This window comes from Eschrichtius robustus, chromosome 4 (genome assembly GCF_028021215.1).
Source record: "Eschrichtius robustus isolate mEscRob2 chromosome 4, mEscRob2.pri, whole genome shotgun sequence".
NCBI classification, from domain to species: Eukaryota; Metazoa; Chordata; class Mammalia; order Artiodactyla; family Eschrichtiidae; genus Eschrichtius; species Eschrichtius robustus.
In genome coordinates this window covers 124429975-124448166 of record NC_090827.1, presented here as the reverse complement: position 1 = coordinate 124448166, position 18192 = coordinate 124429975, and the positions used below count along the sequence as shown (strand labels likewise).

At 37.7% G+C, this 18192-nt stretch overlaps 1 protein-coding gene across 1 annotated transcript in view; it reads right to left on the bottom strand.

The window, feature by feature from the left end:
• Positions 1–2633: 2633 nt before the first annotated feature.
• The window catches only part of FAM241A (family with sequence similarity 241 member A), a 35592-nt gene continuing 20033 nt past the window's right edge, over positions 2634–18192 (bottom strand). The window contains exon 2 of the mRNA XM_068542317.1: positions 2634–3764. Coding sequence (XP_068398418.1) covers positions 3519–3764 — 246 coding nt within the window. The 3' untranslated portion in view covers positions 2634–3518. The remainder of the gene's footprint in view (positions 3765–18192) is intronic.

Here is an 18192-nt window from a genome sequence, read left to right as displayed (position 1 = left end):
CTTTGACCTTGTAAAGCCATTAATTTGCAATGAAAACATTTAAAATAAAGTGAAATCAATAAACTTTTATAAAATAACTCAAAATAATCACAAACCAAACAAACAGTCCTTTATTGCTCAGTACCTAGCTTTGATTATTTTGAGGTTAATACTTTACAACAGACCTTTACTTATGTTGTAATTTGCCCTCCATCAGTTCTGTAACTGTTTATTTCCTGATCATCTGGATAGTCTTTAATGGATTTGCAGATTAGTGATAGCCCGGAGAGATTTTCTCTGATCAAAACGTGATTAAACAGAGATATATGTTGGTCAGAAGACACCATGGTCCATAGTTCCCACATGGAAAAGATTCAAATACAGTTTTGAATGGGTCCATGGGGATTTCCCTTAATATGCTTCCTTTGTATTTGTAGGAGTAGAAATGGAAACGTGGCCTCTAGAGTGGCTGAGCAGTGATGTGCTGATATATGTTTAACAACTGGCTTGCCAGGAAAAAAGAGCCCTGATTTGTTGTGTTTGCCAATTTTTATAGTGTAAATACTGCCCCCATACTCAATGACAAGCTACCAACTTGATGTCACTAAAGGCAGAGTAGGGATAAAATGTATGCAGTTGGCTCTTGCAAGCCAGTGCAAGCTGGCTCCAGCACACTACTGGACCAAGAATGATCTGACTGGTGCCTAGGAATGGAAGAATACCTTGTATATGACAGCTTAACATATGAGACAACTGAATTCTACAAAACAGAGTTTTTCCCTTAATGAAAATTGATTTATTCATCTATAGTCAGTTTACTTGTAGGTCTTGACCGTTTCCCTTTGAATTGAGGGCTGGTGGTATGAGTGATATATACACTAATAATCTAGTAATGCAGCCCTGTAACTTCTATCTCTTTATTCATAGCAGTACTGGTTTCTAAAACTGGCTCTTATCTGAGATTGAAATGATTGAGAATCATTTTTTCTCCTCCCCCGCACTTTTTTTTGGCTGCACTGCGCGGCATGTGGGATCGAACCTGGGCCCCCTGCAGTGGAAGCATGGAGTCTTAACCACTGGACCACCAGGGAAGTCCCTGAGAACTATTTTTGAACAAATTCCTTATTCCAGTGGTCCCCAACCTTTTTGGCGCCAGAGGCCGGTTTTGTGGAAGCCAATTCTTCCACGGACAGAGTGAGGCGGGCGGCAATGGTTCAGGCGGTAATTGTTCAGGCGGTAATGGGAGCGATGGGTCAGGCAGTAAGTAGTGCGTCGCGGCAGAGGAAGCTTTGCTCACTCGCCCGCTGCTCACCTCCTGCTGCTCCTAACAGGCCCCCGACTGTACCGGTCTGTGGCCCATGGGTTGGCGACCCCTGCCTTATATCATGAAGCAAAGAAATGACCAGTTTCTTTTCATTTCAAGATATCAGTATAATTTGCATTCTATTATATTTCATAAGGGAAAATATTTTATTTCCATCAAATGAGCAAAGTTTGTTTTTTCCCTATAAAAGCAAATAATTTGATGGTATACTGCTCTAATAATATATGCAAAAAGAATAGCAGCAAAATATCTCATTTCTTTATAGAATTTAATATATACTCTATTAACAGCAGTGTGCAGATGCATAGTATTTGACAGTATACTAAATAATTACAATTAAAACTTACTTTTAAAATATTTTCAATATTAGGCACTGGTGGAACCAGAGCTTTTATTATGCATACTATATCTTTTTACATTCCAAAAGGAAATTAAAATTCTTAGTAGTATTAGAAAAGAATACACTTTTTAATATTAAATGCAGATATACAAAATCTCATGACTTATATTAAAAACCTCTCAATTCTACTGGACACAAATAAAGACACCTTTTCAAATAACTCGCACTTATGCCAGGTTCTATAAAATATTCTATAAAAATATTACAAATCCAATAAAAACACAATGATATAGTACAAAGTCTTTTTTTTAAGTCAAACTTTAAAAGTTCTGTATTTATACAAATGCACAATACTTTTTAGTGCCCTCTGACTGGTATTGTTGGTTCAGGATGATCTAATTTTAGAAATCTAAATTGAACATTTTCATCATTTTTCTGCTTTGGAATGGAAGACACTGAGAACTTATAGAATAAATTTTAAAACTAGGATTGGATAAAAACTTTATAAAGTAGAATAGTAAACACATTACACACTTTAGTTATTGCCCTGCCAAAGATAAAAATGCTCCATTGTTCCATTTTTCCTCTATTTAACTTAAATTTCTAGATAATTATCTTAACTACCTATCCTTTGTCTACATAGAAAGTCTTTCAGATGGAAGTGTAAAGATTTTAGATTCTCTAACAAAATCCAAAATATCAGTAAGCCATTTTCATTTTCTAAGTATATTGAAAGAAATGCTTATTTCAATATAAAACCCCAAAGTGCTGAATTAAGACACATTAATAACATGCCTGGCCAATTACTGTTTTGGCTTTAGCCTTAGAGGAATATTATACAATTGGCTGCTGAGTTCCAAATTTAAGCATTTGTTTTTATACTGTAATACTGTACTTTCTAATACAGGTATCAAAGAAAATGAGATTTTTTTTTTTTTTTAAAAGGAATAGTAAAGAATTTCAGCCATAATACAAATCAATTTGGGGGGAAAAATATCCATGTCAAGATAGGAAATAGATTTTTTAAATCTTAGAATAATTGCTATAAAAGAACTATAAAATATAAATTTCTGAAAAAAATACACTGAAAATGTCTCTCTAGGAAAAAAATACACAACTGGTTAGATACAAGAAAATATCCATTACCATGGGGTACAGCCAACTATGAACCTGGCTTATGAGACTTTAAAAATTCACAAAAAGTAATTAGCACCAAAACTGTCTAAAACTTCAAATGACATACTGAAGTGATTCGAAGCCCAAGTATTACATTATAAAAAAGTTACATTTAACTTGGGAAGTTTCCCCAGCAATAATAAATATATTTCTTTTCAATCTTTAGAAAATGTGCTAGCTTTACTGATTTTCATCAAAATATTAAGGTAGTATATAGAAGTTATCATTTACATTGGTTTGGGCTAAGCAGGGACAATGGAAATTCAAATTATTTCCCAGATAATATGGGTTTATTTGGTGGGGGTAGGTGGGGATCAGTTCTCCAATTACAACTTATTTTTAGCTCCTTGTTTCATCCTTTTTCTTCTAAAATGTTTTAGAACATTTAGAAGAGTGAACAGGGGAACATCCCCTGCTCACTTTTTGGTGTTATTCAAGATTTGGCATGGGAATAGGAGTGTTTAAAAGTGGGCACAGATCACAGTAGTTAAGAGTTATGCATAAGCTACAAAATATATATTCAACCCTGTTATAATCGAGTTGAGTTTAATTTTATAACAACATCAACTTATAAATTTAATTACAAAACAGCACACAATTTGAAACAAGGCAAAATTTTCAGCCTTTATGCGGTGAAATACATAACTTCACTGATTACATATATGGCTGCCAAATGTCAGTAGTTCATTCGGCCATATTTTACTGTTGCACATAAATAATGACAAGGCAAAGAATAGCAACTAGTCCAAGGGCTGGTAGGCCAAGGAACCACAGCATAAGCCAAAAGAAAATGACTATTACTGGTTCTACAATTTGTTCTCCAAAATACATCCTTGTGAAGCCCATGTCGATGAGGCTTTTGTTCAGTTCACCAAAAAGTGTTCCCATCTTTTTGTAGTCATCTCCAACAGGCTCGCCAGTGGCGTTTTGTGATTCTTCAATATCCTTAAAAAAACAGAACAAGACAAAACAAAACATAAACATAAAATGAGAAATAGGTGAAGGTCTTTAAGAATAATGACTATCTCATAGTTCTTCTTTATCTTCCAAAGTATGTACTGGGCATACTTCTGATAATCATTCAATAACACTTGGGAATGTGCCTTCTGATTGTCATAAAAAACAACTGTGTCTGTGCCCACCTTTCAAGAATATGAAAAGCACTGATTTATTGATTTGTGTGGACTCAGCATTGACTGGACACTCAACTACTAGAACACTGATTTACAAGATGAAGGAAGTAGCTGATTCATTTCCATTCATTTTCTAGTTGCCTGGAATTGCACAAAGACAACTTCTTTTTTAAAAATTTATTTATTTATATTTATTTTTGGCTGTGTTGGGCCTTTGTTTCTGTGCGAGGGCTTTCTCTAGTTGCGGCAAGCGGGGGCCACTCTTTATCGCGGTGCGCGGGCCTCTCACTGTCACGGCCTCTCTTGTTGCGGAGCACAGGTTCCAGACGTGCAGGCTCAGTAGTTGTGGCTCACGGGCCTAGTTGCTCCGCGGCATGTGGGATCTTCCCAGACCAGGGCTCAAACCCGTGTCCCCTGCATTGGCAGACAGATTCTCAACTGCTGTGCCACCAGGGAAGCCCAAGACAACTTCTTAAATGAAAAATCATGTTTGTATTTCTCTTATCAATGACCGTGATTTCAGAACAACCTTTTTCTACCAATCTCCTGTTTTGAGGCAGGCTCTGGATTGCTCTGTCCTGGTAAATAAGCCTTTTTTTTAGTCCATTCCTTTGACACTAAGACTTTAAGGAACCCAGCCTCAGCTGACTGGAGCAGGGCTTGCTGCTTCTATCGAGCCATCCTCAGCTATTACGGCTGTGATCTTTCAGTTTTAGCTGGGGAGCTAAGAAGACTTCAGTGTAGGTCCTTGCGTAGTTTCCTGTCCAAATTCTATAGATGTCCTAAATGTTTCTTATTAATCTCATCAGGAGAAACATATAGTTTCCAAATAGGAATCATTTTGTAAAATAAGCCCAAAAGTCTACCTAGATATCAGTCGCCTAGAAAATGTCCATCTGTACCCAATTATAGATACCAAAAATTAAGTACTATTTCTATTACCTTTCAGTCTTATTACAATTACGGTCTTTATGGTCTTTAATTAAGCTACTATCTCTCAGCTTCAACCCCACCCTTTGGATTTCTGGAAACAATCTGTCTCCCTGTTAGGCTCTGCCAATAGAGGAACTAGAGAGACATTGCACAGCTGGGGGAGGAAGGGATTTGCTCTTTCCTTGTTTGCCTCTCATGGGTTTCTTGATCCTGTCAGTCTCTAGTGATAGTTCACTCTGGCAGTAGTAGGTCCTTCCGGTAGCAGCCACTGATCTCAATTTAGTGGCTTCCCAACACTTGCAGAACCAATCTCAATGTGCCTTCTTGAGACACCAGATCAAACTCGTGGGTTCCTTTTCCTCAGATATCTGGTTCCCAAGGCCTATGGTGTCTCTCCTTTGAGCTCAGAAACACCAGCACCAGGTGAGCAGTGATCGGTTCTTGGAGATCGGTTCTTGGAGGTCTGAGTTTCAGCTGCGTGGGATGGGGCCTTCCCCAGTCTTCTCAGTTTTAGTATTCTACCTCTTTTCTTTACTCCCTCAGGCCCAGGAGTGGTCGCTGCTTCCTGCTGTTACTATTTGTGGCCCTCTAGCCTACTTTAGTGCAGTGGTTTTTAAAATTTAGCATAAGTTATGATCCCTTGGAGGGCTTTTAAAGCATGGATTGCTGGCCCACTGCCAGGGTTTCTGATTTTGTAAGCCATGAGTGGGGCTTGGAGTCTAAGAATTTGTACTTCTAGCAAGTTTCCAGGGGATGCTTATGATGCTGTCTTTTTACCATCTTTTGAATATCACTGCCTTAATGTTTTTGCCTTTTCTATTCTTCAATGCCTACTTAACAATTCTTTATATTAGATTATCTTTGTTAAAATAATTGGTATAGTTTCCCTCTCTTCACTAGCCCCTAATGCAGTCACAAAAGAAAAACTGTCATGTAGATGACATAGTTGTAATTATAATTTATTAAGCCTAATTTCTTTTAGGAGTGATGATTCAAATCAGTAATTATTCATTGAACATATACTTGCTCATAGTAGGTGCAAGGTAGAAAATTACTCATGTGTAAAAAGAAGACTTTGGGTATAGGGTTTCACATAATAACAGGTAAGTATTAAATGCCATTAATTTTGCTGTCTATGCCAAAAAAAGTTAACTAGCTTAACTTGAGGCACTCTTCAAACACATGAATCAAACTTAGATTCCTTTAGTAGAAAACAAAGCTTAATCATTTCAGTAATCAATACGTAAATAACTAAAAATATTTTTTCATTTAAAAAATGCCTTATTTTCTGTTCTACATATACAGTTTAAGGAAAGAGAGTGAAAAAATCTAATTTTATTTGCAATAGTCAGAAAAAATGATTTTCAATATGATTTTAAGGTGGTGTTTTCCCATATAACAGTAATTTGTGTAGCACACAGTGTCATTGGTGTTGTGGAAAAATGAGACTCAGAGGGGCATCACTGTTAAGTCTATATTTTAAGCTTAAGCCAGAATTATTTTTGAGTTAACAAGTACATATAATTTAATAAATTACTTTTGGATTTCCATTTCTACCAAAAAAAGAGAAAAACCGAATGTTGTAGAGACATCTGGAGAGTTCAAATCTAGTCTCCCAACACTTCAACTGAATGACCTTGACCAAGTTACTTCATTTTCCTGAGCTTCAGTTTTCTAATCCATAAAATGGGATTTATATGAGCCCCTTTTGATACTGATAATACCCTCTTGAATTATAATTTATTTGTTAATCTTTCCTTATTTTTTGTATTTTAACTTCTAAATTATTTTTTCCTTCACTGATGTGCTGTAATCAATTGTATGTTTCTCAGCTTCTCATACTTTTCTATGTGTTCCATGATAATATACTATATTAAAAAAGAAAAACAAAAATCTTGTTCTTGCCTGAGATTAAGGCTTTCTTTTCTTTAGGATAGAACTTGAACAGTTCTTGATTTAGTTTGTAATTCTTCTGGTCTCTCAACTCTCTCTTCTACTCCAGTGTCTAGCATTGCTGGTATCATTTTTGGCCTCTCTTTTTCATTTATTTTATTAAAGTTTTTCTTCTTTTTTACCACCTCTAATTTCTTTTAATCTATGCACTTATTGTACTTTGGGGTTTTCTGTTGTTACTGAAGATTTTTAAGACTTTTTCAGTATTTTTGTGGTTTTAGTACAAAGCAAGTACCCTAATCTGAAACGGTTCTTTCTGAAGATTTCTTTGAATTCTTTTACGAACTGTTTGTGGGTTTTTCAGGGGAAGAAGTAGGTGTTGCAATGCTTAGTTAACTCCTAGAGGCCAGGTGGGGAGGCAGCAGTTAATCATATCATCTCAGATCCTGGGAGCAGCTGGGGGGACTGAGAAGGGAAGTAGAAGGCCCAATAAGGACTGGCCTAGGCGTGCTGTGGCAGCCTGCCACTTCTTTTTTTAATATGAAAAATTTCAAACACACAAAATTAGAGAAAATAGTACAATGAACCCCTAAACACCTATCAACCAGATTAAATACTAAAAATTTGCCACTTTACCAAAGCACTTCTTAATCTGGGCAATCTAAAGGAGAGGAAAAAAGTAAAGTCACTAGAAGAATGCCTAAAAGCAGCATATGTTCACAAATGAAGTTCTGTGGAAACATCAAAGATATCCAGCAATGAACTGGATGGGGGTTTGAATAATCCTAGAGGAAAGACACTTAAAAACATGGAAAAGAAAATAGGCAGCATTCTTAAATCACTGGCATTACAGTTAATCTCATTACAGTATTTTCTGTATCAGTAAATATTTGTTGAATAGATGGAGAGAATTTATCATGTGTCTGGCAAGCATTAAAGCAATATCTTGATAGGTTTTCTACCTGCTCCACTTTTTGCCAAACAAAAGATGGTCCTATTTTTCCAAAGTATTATTTATTATAGTAATCTCAAAACAATGTATCAATTTTTATGGAATTAGCAGTCTTTTTTTGTTGTGGATATTAATAAGCATCCATTCACTCTTTCCTCTTTCCTATTAGAACCTTAATCCAGTCTGCATTCTTTATGTGAGGAAAATCCCATCTACAGCTTCAGAGGTGATAGGTCTAAGAGTAATCCCCTTCCCTTTACTAGAAGCTGGCTTTTGGAAAGGCCATGTGATCTACTTTGGAATGATGACTTTTGTGGGTTTTCTGGGAAAATTCTTCCTAGCTCTTCTGATACAACTTTGGAAAGTGATCCTTCTTCTATTTCTCCACATATAGACCTTAAGTAGAGAGAATTTACTGTATTTGTATTAATTTTCTATTGGTGCCATACAAAATTACTACAAATTTAGTGGCTTAAAACAACACAAATGTATCACTTTATAGTTCTGTAGGTTAGAAGTTATGTCAGCAGGACTGTGTTTCTTTCTGAAGGCTCTAGGAGAGAATCCATTTCTCTACCTTTTCTAGCTGCTAGAGGGTGTCCATATTGCTTGGCTCCTGGTCCCCTTCCTCCGTCTTCAAAGCCAGCAATGTTGCAGCTCTCAGACCATCCTTCTGTAGTTAACTTTTCCCTCTGACCACAGCAGGGGAAGGTTCTCTGCTTTTAAGGACCCATGTGATTAGGTCTAGTCCAGTTAGATAATCCAGGATCATTTCCCCATCTCAAAGTCCTTAAATTTGATCACATCTACAAAAATCTCTTTTGCCATGTAAGGTATCATATTCATAGGTACTAAGGATTAAGATGTGGACATCTTTGGGGAGGGTGGGGAGAAACCATTATTCTGTGCACCACAATATTTAATTTTAAAATTATTTCTTTATATATCTATTTCTCACTATCTTTGATAGGGAAGGCCAAGTCATTAAACGCAAGAACCATATCTTATAGTTCTAACATGAGTACTTAGTATAGTGCATTGTGCCTGGCCCATTGTAGGCTCATAATAAATATTTGTTGAATAAACAATAGAAATATTCTATAATAACATATCAGGTAAAAAAACTACTCGAAAAATAAAAACAAACTTTACATGTAACATAAATTATTTTATTTCCCCATGAGTACAGTTGTGAATTTGTTCAAATATTTATAAATAAGTTCTAGATTTAGATTATAAGATATGGGAGCTGTTAGCTAAAATTCACATGCTCAGTTCAGTTCCTGTATTTTAAGAGCAGAGGCTAATATGAACGGATGAGTTCTTGAGTCCTTGACTCACTCTCAGGTATGTGTAATTTTCAGAGTAATAGTAGTGGTGGTACTATTGTTAACGGTATAGTAGAACAGCTAACACTCAGTACTTACTATGTGGCAGGCACTGTGTTGTGCATGCATTCTCTTGTTTAGTCTTTCCAACAGGCTGTGAGGGAGGCACTATTATTTTCCCCATTTGCAGATAAGGAAACTAAGTTTCAGGGGAGTTAAATGTCTGGCTATTGACTTATACTTAGTAACTGAAGGAACTATGATATGAACTTAGACATTCTTACTACAGAGACAACACCATTAATCCCTATGTTATACTCCCTCCAGTTATTATTATATTATTAATAGCTAGCAGCTGTCTAATGCTGCAGAGAGAAATATTGATCTCTGAAAAAAGACAAGCTATGTAAGCACATTTTCATTTTTCATAGAAAGAGTACACTTAACATAGTGAAATCAACATCAGTATCTTTTTTGCATTACATCTTTTTTCAGTTTACACTTGAAGGTGAGTTTATGAAGCACAAAACTTGCTCAAATTTTAATTTTCATCTTATATAAAGATTTAAACAAGATAAAGCTATTTGCAGCAGTTTAGCAAATTTTTCATAGCCCTTTCAGTATTGACTAGAATTCAGATTCAAATGTGAGAAAAAAAAAAAGACTCCAAGCAAGAATGAGGAGATAGGCTTGGCCGAGTTGCAATAAGGCAAAAATCCAACCAACCAACCAAACACACACACACAAACACTTCACACATAAAATACACCAATGCAAAAATGCAGATGGCATTTCCCCCCTGTTCTAACATTAGTCACTTTGTGTCTTTGTCAAATTTTATTCTTTGTATGTGAGGTCCCAATGGAGGAATATTTGTCAAATGTACAGTTTCCTTCATGATCATATGATAGTACTGACTATGACATGCACATTAAAAAATGTTCTCACTGGGGCTTCGCTGGTGGCGCAGTGGTTGAGAATCTGCCTGCTAATGCAGGGGACACGGGTTCGAGCCCTGGTCTGGGAAGATCCCACATGCTGCGGAGCAGCTGGGCCTGTGAGCCACAATTACTGAGCCTGCGCGTCTGGAGCCTGTGCTCCGCAACGGGAGGGGCCGCGATAGTGAGAGGCCCGCGCACCGCGATGAAGAGTGGCCTCCGCTTGCCACAACTAGAGAAAGCCCTCGCACAGAAACGAAGACCCAACACAGCCATAAATAAATTAATTAATTAAAAAAAAAAAAAGTGGGACTCCTGATATTCATCCCACTTAAAAAAAAAAAAAAGTTCTCACCAAAATAGTGATATTATTTTTGTCCATGATTAATGACATAGGGGTGTTATAATTGACTGAAAATCCTTCTTTAAAAATATGCAAAATTAGTGATGAGAATTAAAGGTGGGGACTTCCCTGGTGGCGCAGTGGTTAGGAATCCGCCTGCCAAGGCACGGGACACGGGTTCCATCCCTGGTCCAGGAAGATCCCACAGGCCGCAGAGCAACTAAGCCCATGTGCCACAACTACTGAGCCTGCGCTCTAGGGCCCGCAAGCCACAACTACTGAGCCCTCGTGCCACAACCACTGAAGCCTGCGTGCCTAGAGCCTGTGCTCTGCAACTAGAGAAGCCACCGCAATGAGAAGCCGGCGCACCGAAACGAAGAGTAGCCCCCCCTCGCCGCAACTAGAGAAAGCCCGCGTGCAGCAACGAAGACTCAACACAGCCAAAAATAAATAAAAAATAAATAAATAAATTTATTTAAAAAAAAGAAATTAAAGGTGAACCCTTAAATAATCATAGGATTATTAAGAGCAAAGGATCCTTAAAGATAATTTAAACAAAGCCTCTTACTTCAGAAACAAGAAATAAGAGGTTAAGTCACACAGCTTATTAACAAAAAACACAGGCTTTGGAAGCAAGGTGGACAGATTCAAATCTTTCTCTGTCACGTATATGAGGCAAATTACTTAACTGCTGACCCTCAGTTTCCCCAGGTATAAAAGGAGCATATTAATATCTACCTCATAGAGTTGTGATAATAAAATGAGGAAGCAGATAAAAGGCTTTTAGAATAGATACAACAATCATTCAATATATGGTAACTAATATTATTACTACAGTTTTGGTAGAATTTATGTCTTGTGATTTTTACTTCTATTCTCTTTCTATTGTAACATGCTGCCTGAGATAATTAATACCTTATGATCACCTTTCTTGTGATAATTAAATTCAGTTGTATTTTTCTTCAAGTGTTATGACAATTTAATTATATAGAAGTTGAGGTGGGATGTTTTCTATGGCACATCCTTATCTATGGAACAGTCTGTGCACATTAGTATGGCAGAGCCTGCTTATTTACTCTAAGAAGAGTACAAGCTACATTCTATAAACAGGCTTTCACTGAGTGGGTGACAATTTAAGATTCACTTTCAGCTGTTTTCCCGAGTGTAGTACTGGAAGTCTGCTGTTTTTGCCTGATTTTTATGCTACTTTCTTCCTCAGGTATCACCTTGATTTAACTTTGGGAAAACCCTCCCCGCCCACTCTTGGTCCATGTGTTTTGGTTGAATTTGTGCCCATTCCCCAGTTTCAGGCCTGGACAATCAGAACATTTCATTTCCTTGGGCATATGATTAGTTAAGGAATGAGCATGTGACCCAAGACAGGCCAATGAAAGCTCTACCTGAGACTTTTGCTGCAACTATTGAAAAAGTGACATGTTTTCCCCCCACTAATATTGGTTAGCTGGCAAAATGGAGGGCATCTTATTGGGTTGGCCAAAAAGTTCATTTGGTTTTAAGTAAAAATAAGACACATTTTTCATTTTCACCAAAAACTTTATTGAACAACATATTCATTAACCGAACTTTTTGGCCAACCCAATATTACAATGAGGAGAAAGCTTGCTATGAATGAAGCTAATATGAAGTAAAGCCAAGAAATGACATAGTTGATGTTGTTTGAATACTTGAATCCAGTTAGGGCATCTACCTGTTTTTTTTTTTTTTTTAATAACATGAGCCAGTAAATTCCTATTTTGCAAAACCTAGTAAAAGTTGAATTTTTGTTGCTTGGAACTAAGAGTTTGGACTATAGATGATGATGATGATGATGATAAAAAGTAGTAACAGCTACCATTAGGGACTTCCCTGGCGGGCCAGTGGTTAAGACTCTACACTTCCAATGCAGGGCGTGCGGGTTCAATCCCTGGTTGGGGAACTAAGTTCCCACATGCCGTGCAGCCAAAAAAAAAAAAAAAAAGTAGTAATACCTTCCATTAACTGAATGTTTTCTACTGCTAGATATTGTGTTAAACATTTTACATTCATTATGCCATCTAATTATTATTTATTATAATAAGTATTATTAGTTAATTTCGAAGCCTGTGTTTTTAACTATAGTGCTCAAGAACTTCCTCATTAATTAACTAGCAATAATTAACATGGAATGTATTAATAATATTAAAAAAATAATAATGGGGGTTATGCAAGTAGAAATTTTTAGATATAACTTTCTAAAAGTGTTTAAAAACTACGTAAGAATACGTGGATAAATGGTTATTGTATTCAGATAACACAAATACAGAGTAAAGACTAAGATGCTGATTTCTCCTTGCCACTTTAGGTTAACCTTCCCTAGCTATCAAGCAGAGCCAGCCTCAATAACGCAAGCCCATGGAAATCATAACTGGGAAGGTAAATTTATTTTGGTATACATATCAAGATGCATACTGAGCAAAAGTATTTTTGGATAGCACATAGTAGTCTGGGAACTGAGGTTTATTAAATGAATGAAGAAATGAATGAATGAATGAACAACTCCTAAATCTTCTTGCTGCAACCTCTTCTCCTTTCAACTTGTTTTTTCAACTGTAGGTTTCCCCTGCTATCCAAAAGTAAAGTGTTCCTATAAAAGCTTTCGTAAACCGAAATGGCGTAAAGCAAAGAAGCAATTATCTTAGGGCACATCTTGCTGATGGATACACAAAACAAACTGAGAAAAAGCCCAGATGCGCACAGACACAGTTCAAAACTACGGTGGCCTGATGCTGAGATGCTGAGTGTAGTTCCTGGGGAGGAGCTTGGTGTTGTCACTTTAGCTACTTGGGAGGTGTGCTGCCTCTCTAACTCGCTACAAAACAAATGCTGAATGCTATTTTCGCTTTACACCTTTTTTTCTTAAAAGCAAAAATCCTCTTTGGATTTATTTTGCTTATCAAAAACAGGTACAAACTAATGTAGGTCTTTCATAAAAGTGAAGTGGCAGAAAGCAAATTTTCGAAAGCAGGGAGTACCTGTACTCCCATTGTTTTTCAGCTTCACTGGGACTGCAGTCCCGTCTCTAACTTCTCTCAATCCACTAGCCCTCTTCTTCACTTTTCACATTCAGCTTGATTTCTATGACCCAAAGTTTTAAAAACTTTAATAAAACTCCTTTGTCTCATAGGGGAAACCCTAATCTAAGAGTAACAACTATTTTCTGTGTCTGCACCAGAGTACCTGTGGTGCTAGAGAAAGTCACACCATAGGGCACCAAGAGTTTATGACACCCCCAAACAGATCGTCAAGTACATTCCTACTTCATTTCTCTGCTCTACTCTTTTTGTTTTTTTGGGTTTTTTGCTCTCTACACAGGGCTGTTTCAAATCTCTTCTTTTAAAAATCTTGAACTGCCTCCTACTCCTCTCTTTATCCCTCTCCTCCAGCAAATTACCTGACCTCCTATTTCTCAGGAAAAAGAGAAGCAGTCAGAAGAGTTTCCTTAACTTTGTGATACTAAATGTATCAACTACCAAAGTTTAAATCCAACTTCTCTTCATTCTCTTTTGTTACAAATAAAGAAATACGGAAGTATTCTTCTTTCTATGTCCAATTCCTCTTACCTATGCTTAGGCTCACATCCTTTCCTACCTTATATTATCCCTTTTCCATTATCCCTCTGTCTCATATATATTCAGTCTTTCCCTTTCAGTTGGCTGCTTCTCATCAGTATTTATACATGCTTAGATTTTTCCCCCTTGATGCCACTAGCTCTGCCTTGCCTTTCCTTCTCCTTCATAACCAAACTATTTGAAACAATTCACTCTGCTTGTTTCCATATTTTCATCTTTGTCAGGAACTGTGAAGGGACTGATGTTTTATCCTACTTGCAAGTTAACAAGTTAGCCTGTCTTGGTTTCATGGATACTGGCAGAAGACACAAGCCTCCTTTGTCTCTGACAAAGGACTTTATTATTCATGCCACAGGAAGCAGCCTGAGTTTCATGTTGATGTTGGTTCCCTTTACCTCCTAAGTCCCAGTCCCACAGGGTGACAGAGTGGCACAGGTAGATGCTGCATTCAGTGGGCTTATGTCTCAGCTGAAGAACTCTGAGCTTAGGGAACTCTCATCTTTTACACTGGGCTGTAAGCAAATCTGCCTGATGTTTGTCCCAGAGGGAGACATCATTTTTATTACACTGGGTAGCAGACAATCTGCCCTCTGCTCCTAAAGGAGACAATATTCCTATCTTCCAAGTCTGTTAATTTAACAAACATCCTTGAAAAACAGTCCTAAACAAAAGTTCTCAATGCAAGAGATCCATGGAGAATTGCTCCCAACAATCTTCCAGTCAGACCTCAACTTACTCCAGTGTGGCCTCTGTTCCTATTACGCCACCAAAACAGTTCTTGAAAAGGTTACCAATAAACTGCTGTACCAGTAAATTAGAGGGTTTCTTTTGGTGGCGGGGGGAGGGGCATTCCCTGGCGGTCCAGTGGTTAGGACTCCGTGCTCTCACTGCCAAGGGCCCACGTTCAATCCCTGGTCGGGGAACTAGGATCCCACAAGCCGCGCAGTGGGGCCAAAAAAAAAAGAAAAAAAAATTAGAGTTTTTCAGTTCTCATTTTATTCAAACCCTAAGCAGAATTAATAACCATTTTTTTCTTTTCTTTTGAATTATATGGTATTACATTCTCCTGGTTCTACTCGTTCTATTTTCATCCCTCTGGCTGTTCCTTGCTCAGTCTGCTTTGTGGGTTCACCATCCTCAACCTAGTTATTAAATACTGATCCTCAACCTCTGGTCTTAAGCGCTTACCTCTCTCTCTCTTTTTTTAATAAATTGATTTGTTTATTTACTTACTGCTTTTTGGCTGTGTTGGGTCTTCGTTGCTGTGCATGGGCTTTCTCTAGTTGCGGCGAGCAGGGGCTACTCTTCCTTGCGGTGCATGGGCTTGTCACTGAAGTGGCTTCTCTTGCTGCGGAGCACGGGCTCTAGGAGCATGGGCTTCAGTGGTTGTGGCTTACGGGCTGTAGAGCGCAGGAGCAGTAGTTGTGGTGCATGGGCTTAGTTGCTCTGCGGCATGTGGGATCTTCCTGGACCAGGGCTCGAACCCGTGTCCCCTGCATTGGCAGGCGGATTCCTAACCACTGCGCCACCAGGGAAGTCCCCAGTCCTTATCTCTTTTCTTTCCATATTCTCTTCCCAAATAAGCTCATCCAAACTTTACAGTTTCAATTACCACCAGTAAATCAGTTATTTAAGTATTATAGCCAGCTCAGACCTTTCTTCTGCACTCTAGACCCGTATATTCAACTGCCTTCTCGACATTTACACTTGGATATCTTGAATATACTTCAATATTCAACACACCCAAGGCCAAACCCATGATTTTCCTCCTCAAAACTGGTCTTCATTCAATGAACAGATTCTCAGGAATAAAATCCATCCTTAATTTCTACAAGTAAGAAACTCAGGAATGATCTGCAAAACCTTCTTTTACCTAATTTCCTATATCCAAATTATGAGTGGGTTCTGTTGATTTTAAATCCTAAATATCTCAGGCATTTATAGTTTTCTAATCTTTCTTGTTTGTTGGCTGGTATACAATCCGTCTTCTCAACACCTTCCTTTCTGGTTCTTTTTATTCCTTCCTGTGGATGTGAGTCACTATTTGGTGTCATTTCCTTACTCCAATACAACTTTTCCACCTTTGTATTTTGTGCTGATATTGTCAAATATATTTCAGTATGTTATAGGCTCAACAATACAATTATATATACATATTGTTTTATGCAACTGCTTTTAAATCAGTCAAGAGAAGATGGTGCGATTATACTATCTTTTGTAATTATTACATTATTGCCTTCACCAGTGCTCTTTGTTTTTTTGTGTGGATTCAAAGTACTGTCTGATATCAGATGCTTTCATCCTTATAATTTCCTTTGATCATTCTTGTAAGACAGGTGTGCTGGCAAAAAAATTTGTTTTTATCTGGGAATGTGTTTTACCTTTATTTTTGAAAGATAATTTTGCTGGATGTAAGACTGTGGACAGGTTTTTACTTTCAGCGCTTTGAATGTGTTGTTCAATTGCCTCTGTCCTCCAAGTTTCTGATGAGAAATCAACTATTGATCTTACTGGGGTTTCCTTTTATGTGATGAGTTGTTTTTCCTTTGCTGCTTTCAAGATTTTCTTTCTCTTTCAACATTTTGACCATAATGTGTCTAGATGTGGATCACTCTGTTTATCCTCCTTGGATTTCATCGAATTTCTTGTATGTGTAGCTTAATGCTTTTCATTAAGTTTGAAAAATTTTCAGCCATATATATCTTAGAATATTTCTTCTGTCCCTTTCTCTCCTCTCCTCATAGTCCCATTATTTGTATGCTGATGTGTTTAATCATGTCCTACAGTTCTCTGAGGCTCTGTTCATTTTTTTCCATTCTTTTTTCTCTCTGTTATTCAGATTGCATAATTTATATTGCTCTATCTACAAGTTCACTGATTTTTATCTTCTGCCCACTCAATTTTCATTTGGGTTACTGTACTTTCAACTCCAGAATTTCCATTTAATTAAAAAGAAAAACAATTTCTCTTAATTAATATTCTCTATTTGATGAGACACTGTCATCATACTTTAACTCTTTAAGCATGTTTCCTTTAGTTTTTTGAATATATTTATAATAGCTGTTTTGAAGTCTTTGTCTGCTAAGTATATCACTGGGCCCCATCAAAGACATTTTCTATTGTCTGATTTTTTTCCCTACTTATGGATCATACTTTCCTGTTTCTTTCCATCTTTCATAATTTTTTTTGTCAATAACTGGACATTTTAGATATATTTTTGCAACACTATATACTGATCCCCTACCACTACTCTGGGGGTGGTGGTGGTTGTTATTCGCATGATTATTTGTTTAGTGACTTGGCTGAACTAATTCTGCAAAGTCTATTCCTTTGCAGTGTGCAGCCTCTGATGTTCCTACTCACATTTTCTCCCCTTGTTTTCATCTTTTAGTCTCATTACCTAGGGGTTGTCCCTGGGCTAGTATAGCCATTTCTTGGTTAGAGGTTGTGCTTATGGTCCCTTAGCCAGTTATTTTCATTCTTTACCATTGGCTGTATCTGTAGCTTGGAAACTGCTATCATAATTCAGAGATTTTACTTCTTTGCCCCACATTCAGCGAGGGACTAGTAGCTTGGAGGGTCCTACTGTTACTACTCCTGAGAGGGTATAGCCTTGGGCATGTATACATTTTTCCGACTGTCACAGGTGATTGTGATATTTTGGAGCCTTGCTTCCTAGGAGTTATCCCTGGGTCAGAGTAGCGTATTGTTCAATCAGTGTTTGGTCACAGGTTGTATTTAAGCCCCTTGTTCTTTGTAAGGCTTCTTCCCTGTGTTGATGGGCCTGTGTGCAGCTTAGGGAATGCTTTCAAGTCTGCCCCACATCCTGCTACAATTGTTCCTGAGTGGGTGCAGCCTAACACATGCACACTTGCCTTCCTGATCCTCACAGGTGACTATGATCCCAAGAGGGTTCTTCATGGCCGACTCTTTCCCTGGTTCTTTCTTTAAAACCTCTGGCTGCTCTGTTGTTTTGATGTATTATGGAGCTACCAGCCTCCTCTTAATTGCTCTTCATCAAGATCTGTACTGTTTTCAACAACACCCTTAGGCATGGAGTTCTCCATTCCTTCTTCCAGTTGAAGTCAGTCTTCTCAGGCAGATCCAAAGAGCTCTTCACTTTTATGGTCTGCCTTTTCCCCTGGGCAGAACACCTGCATCACTGCACTGGAGTTGGGGGCAGGGACGCTATTTTCCTAGAGTGACAATCTGGCTCTATAAGGAGGTCCTGGGGGTGGGGAGCAG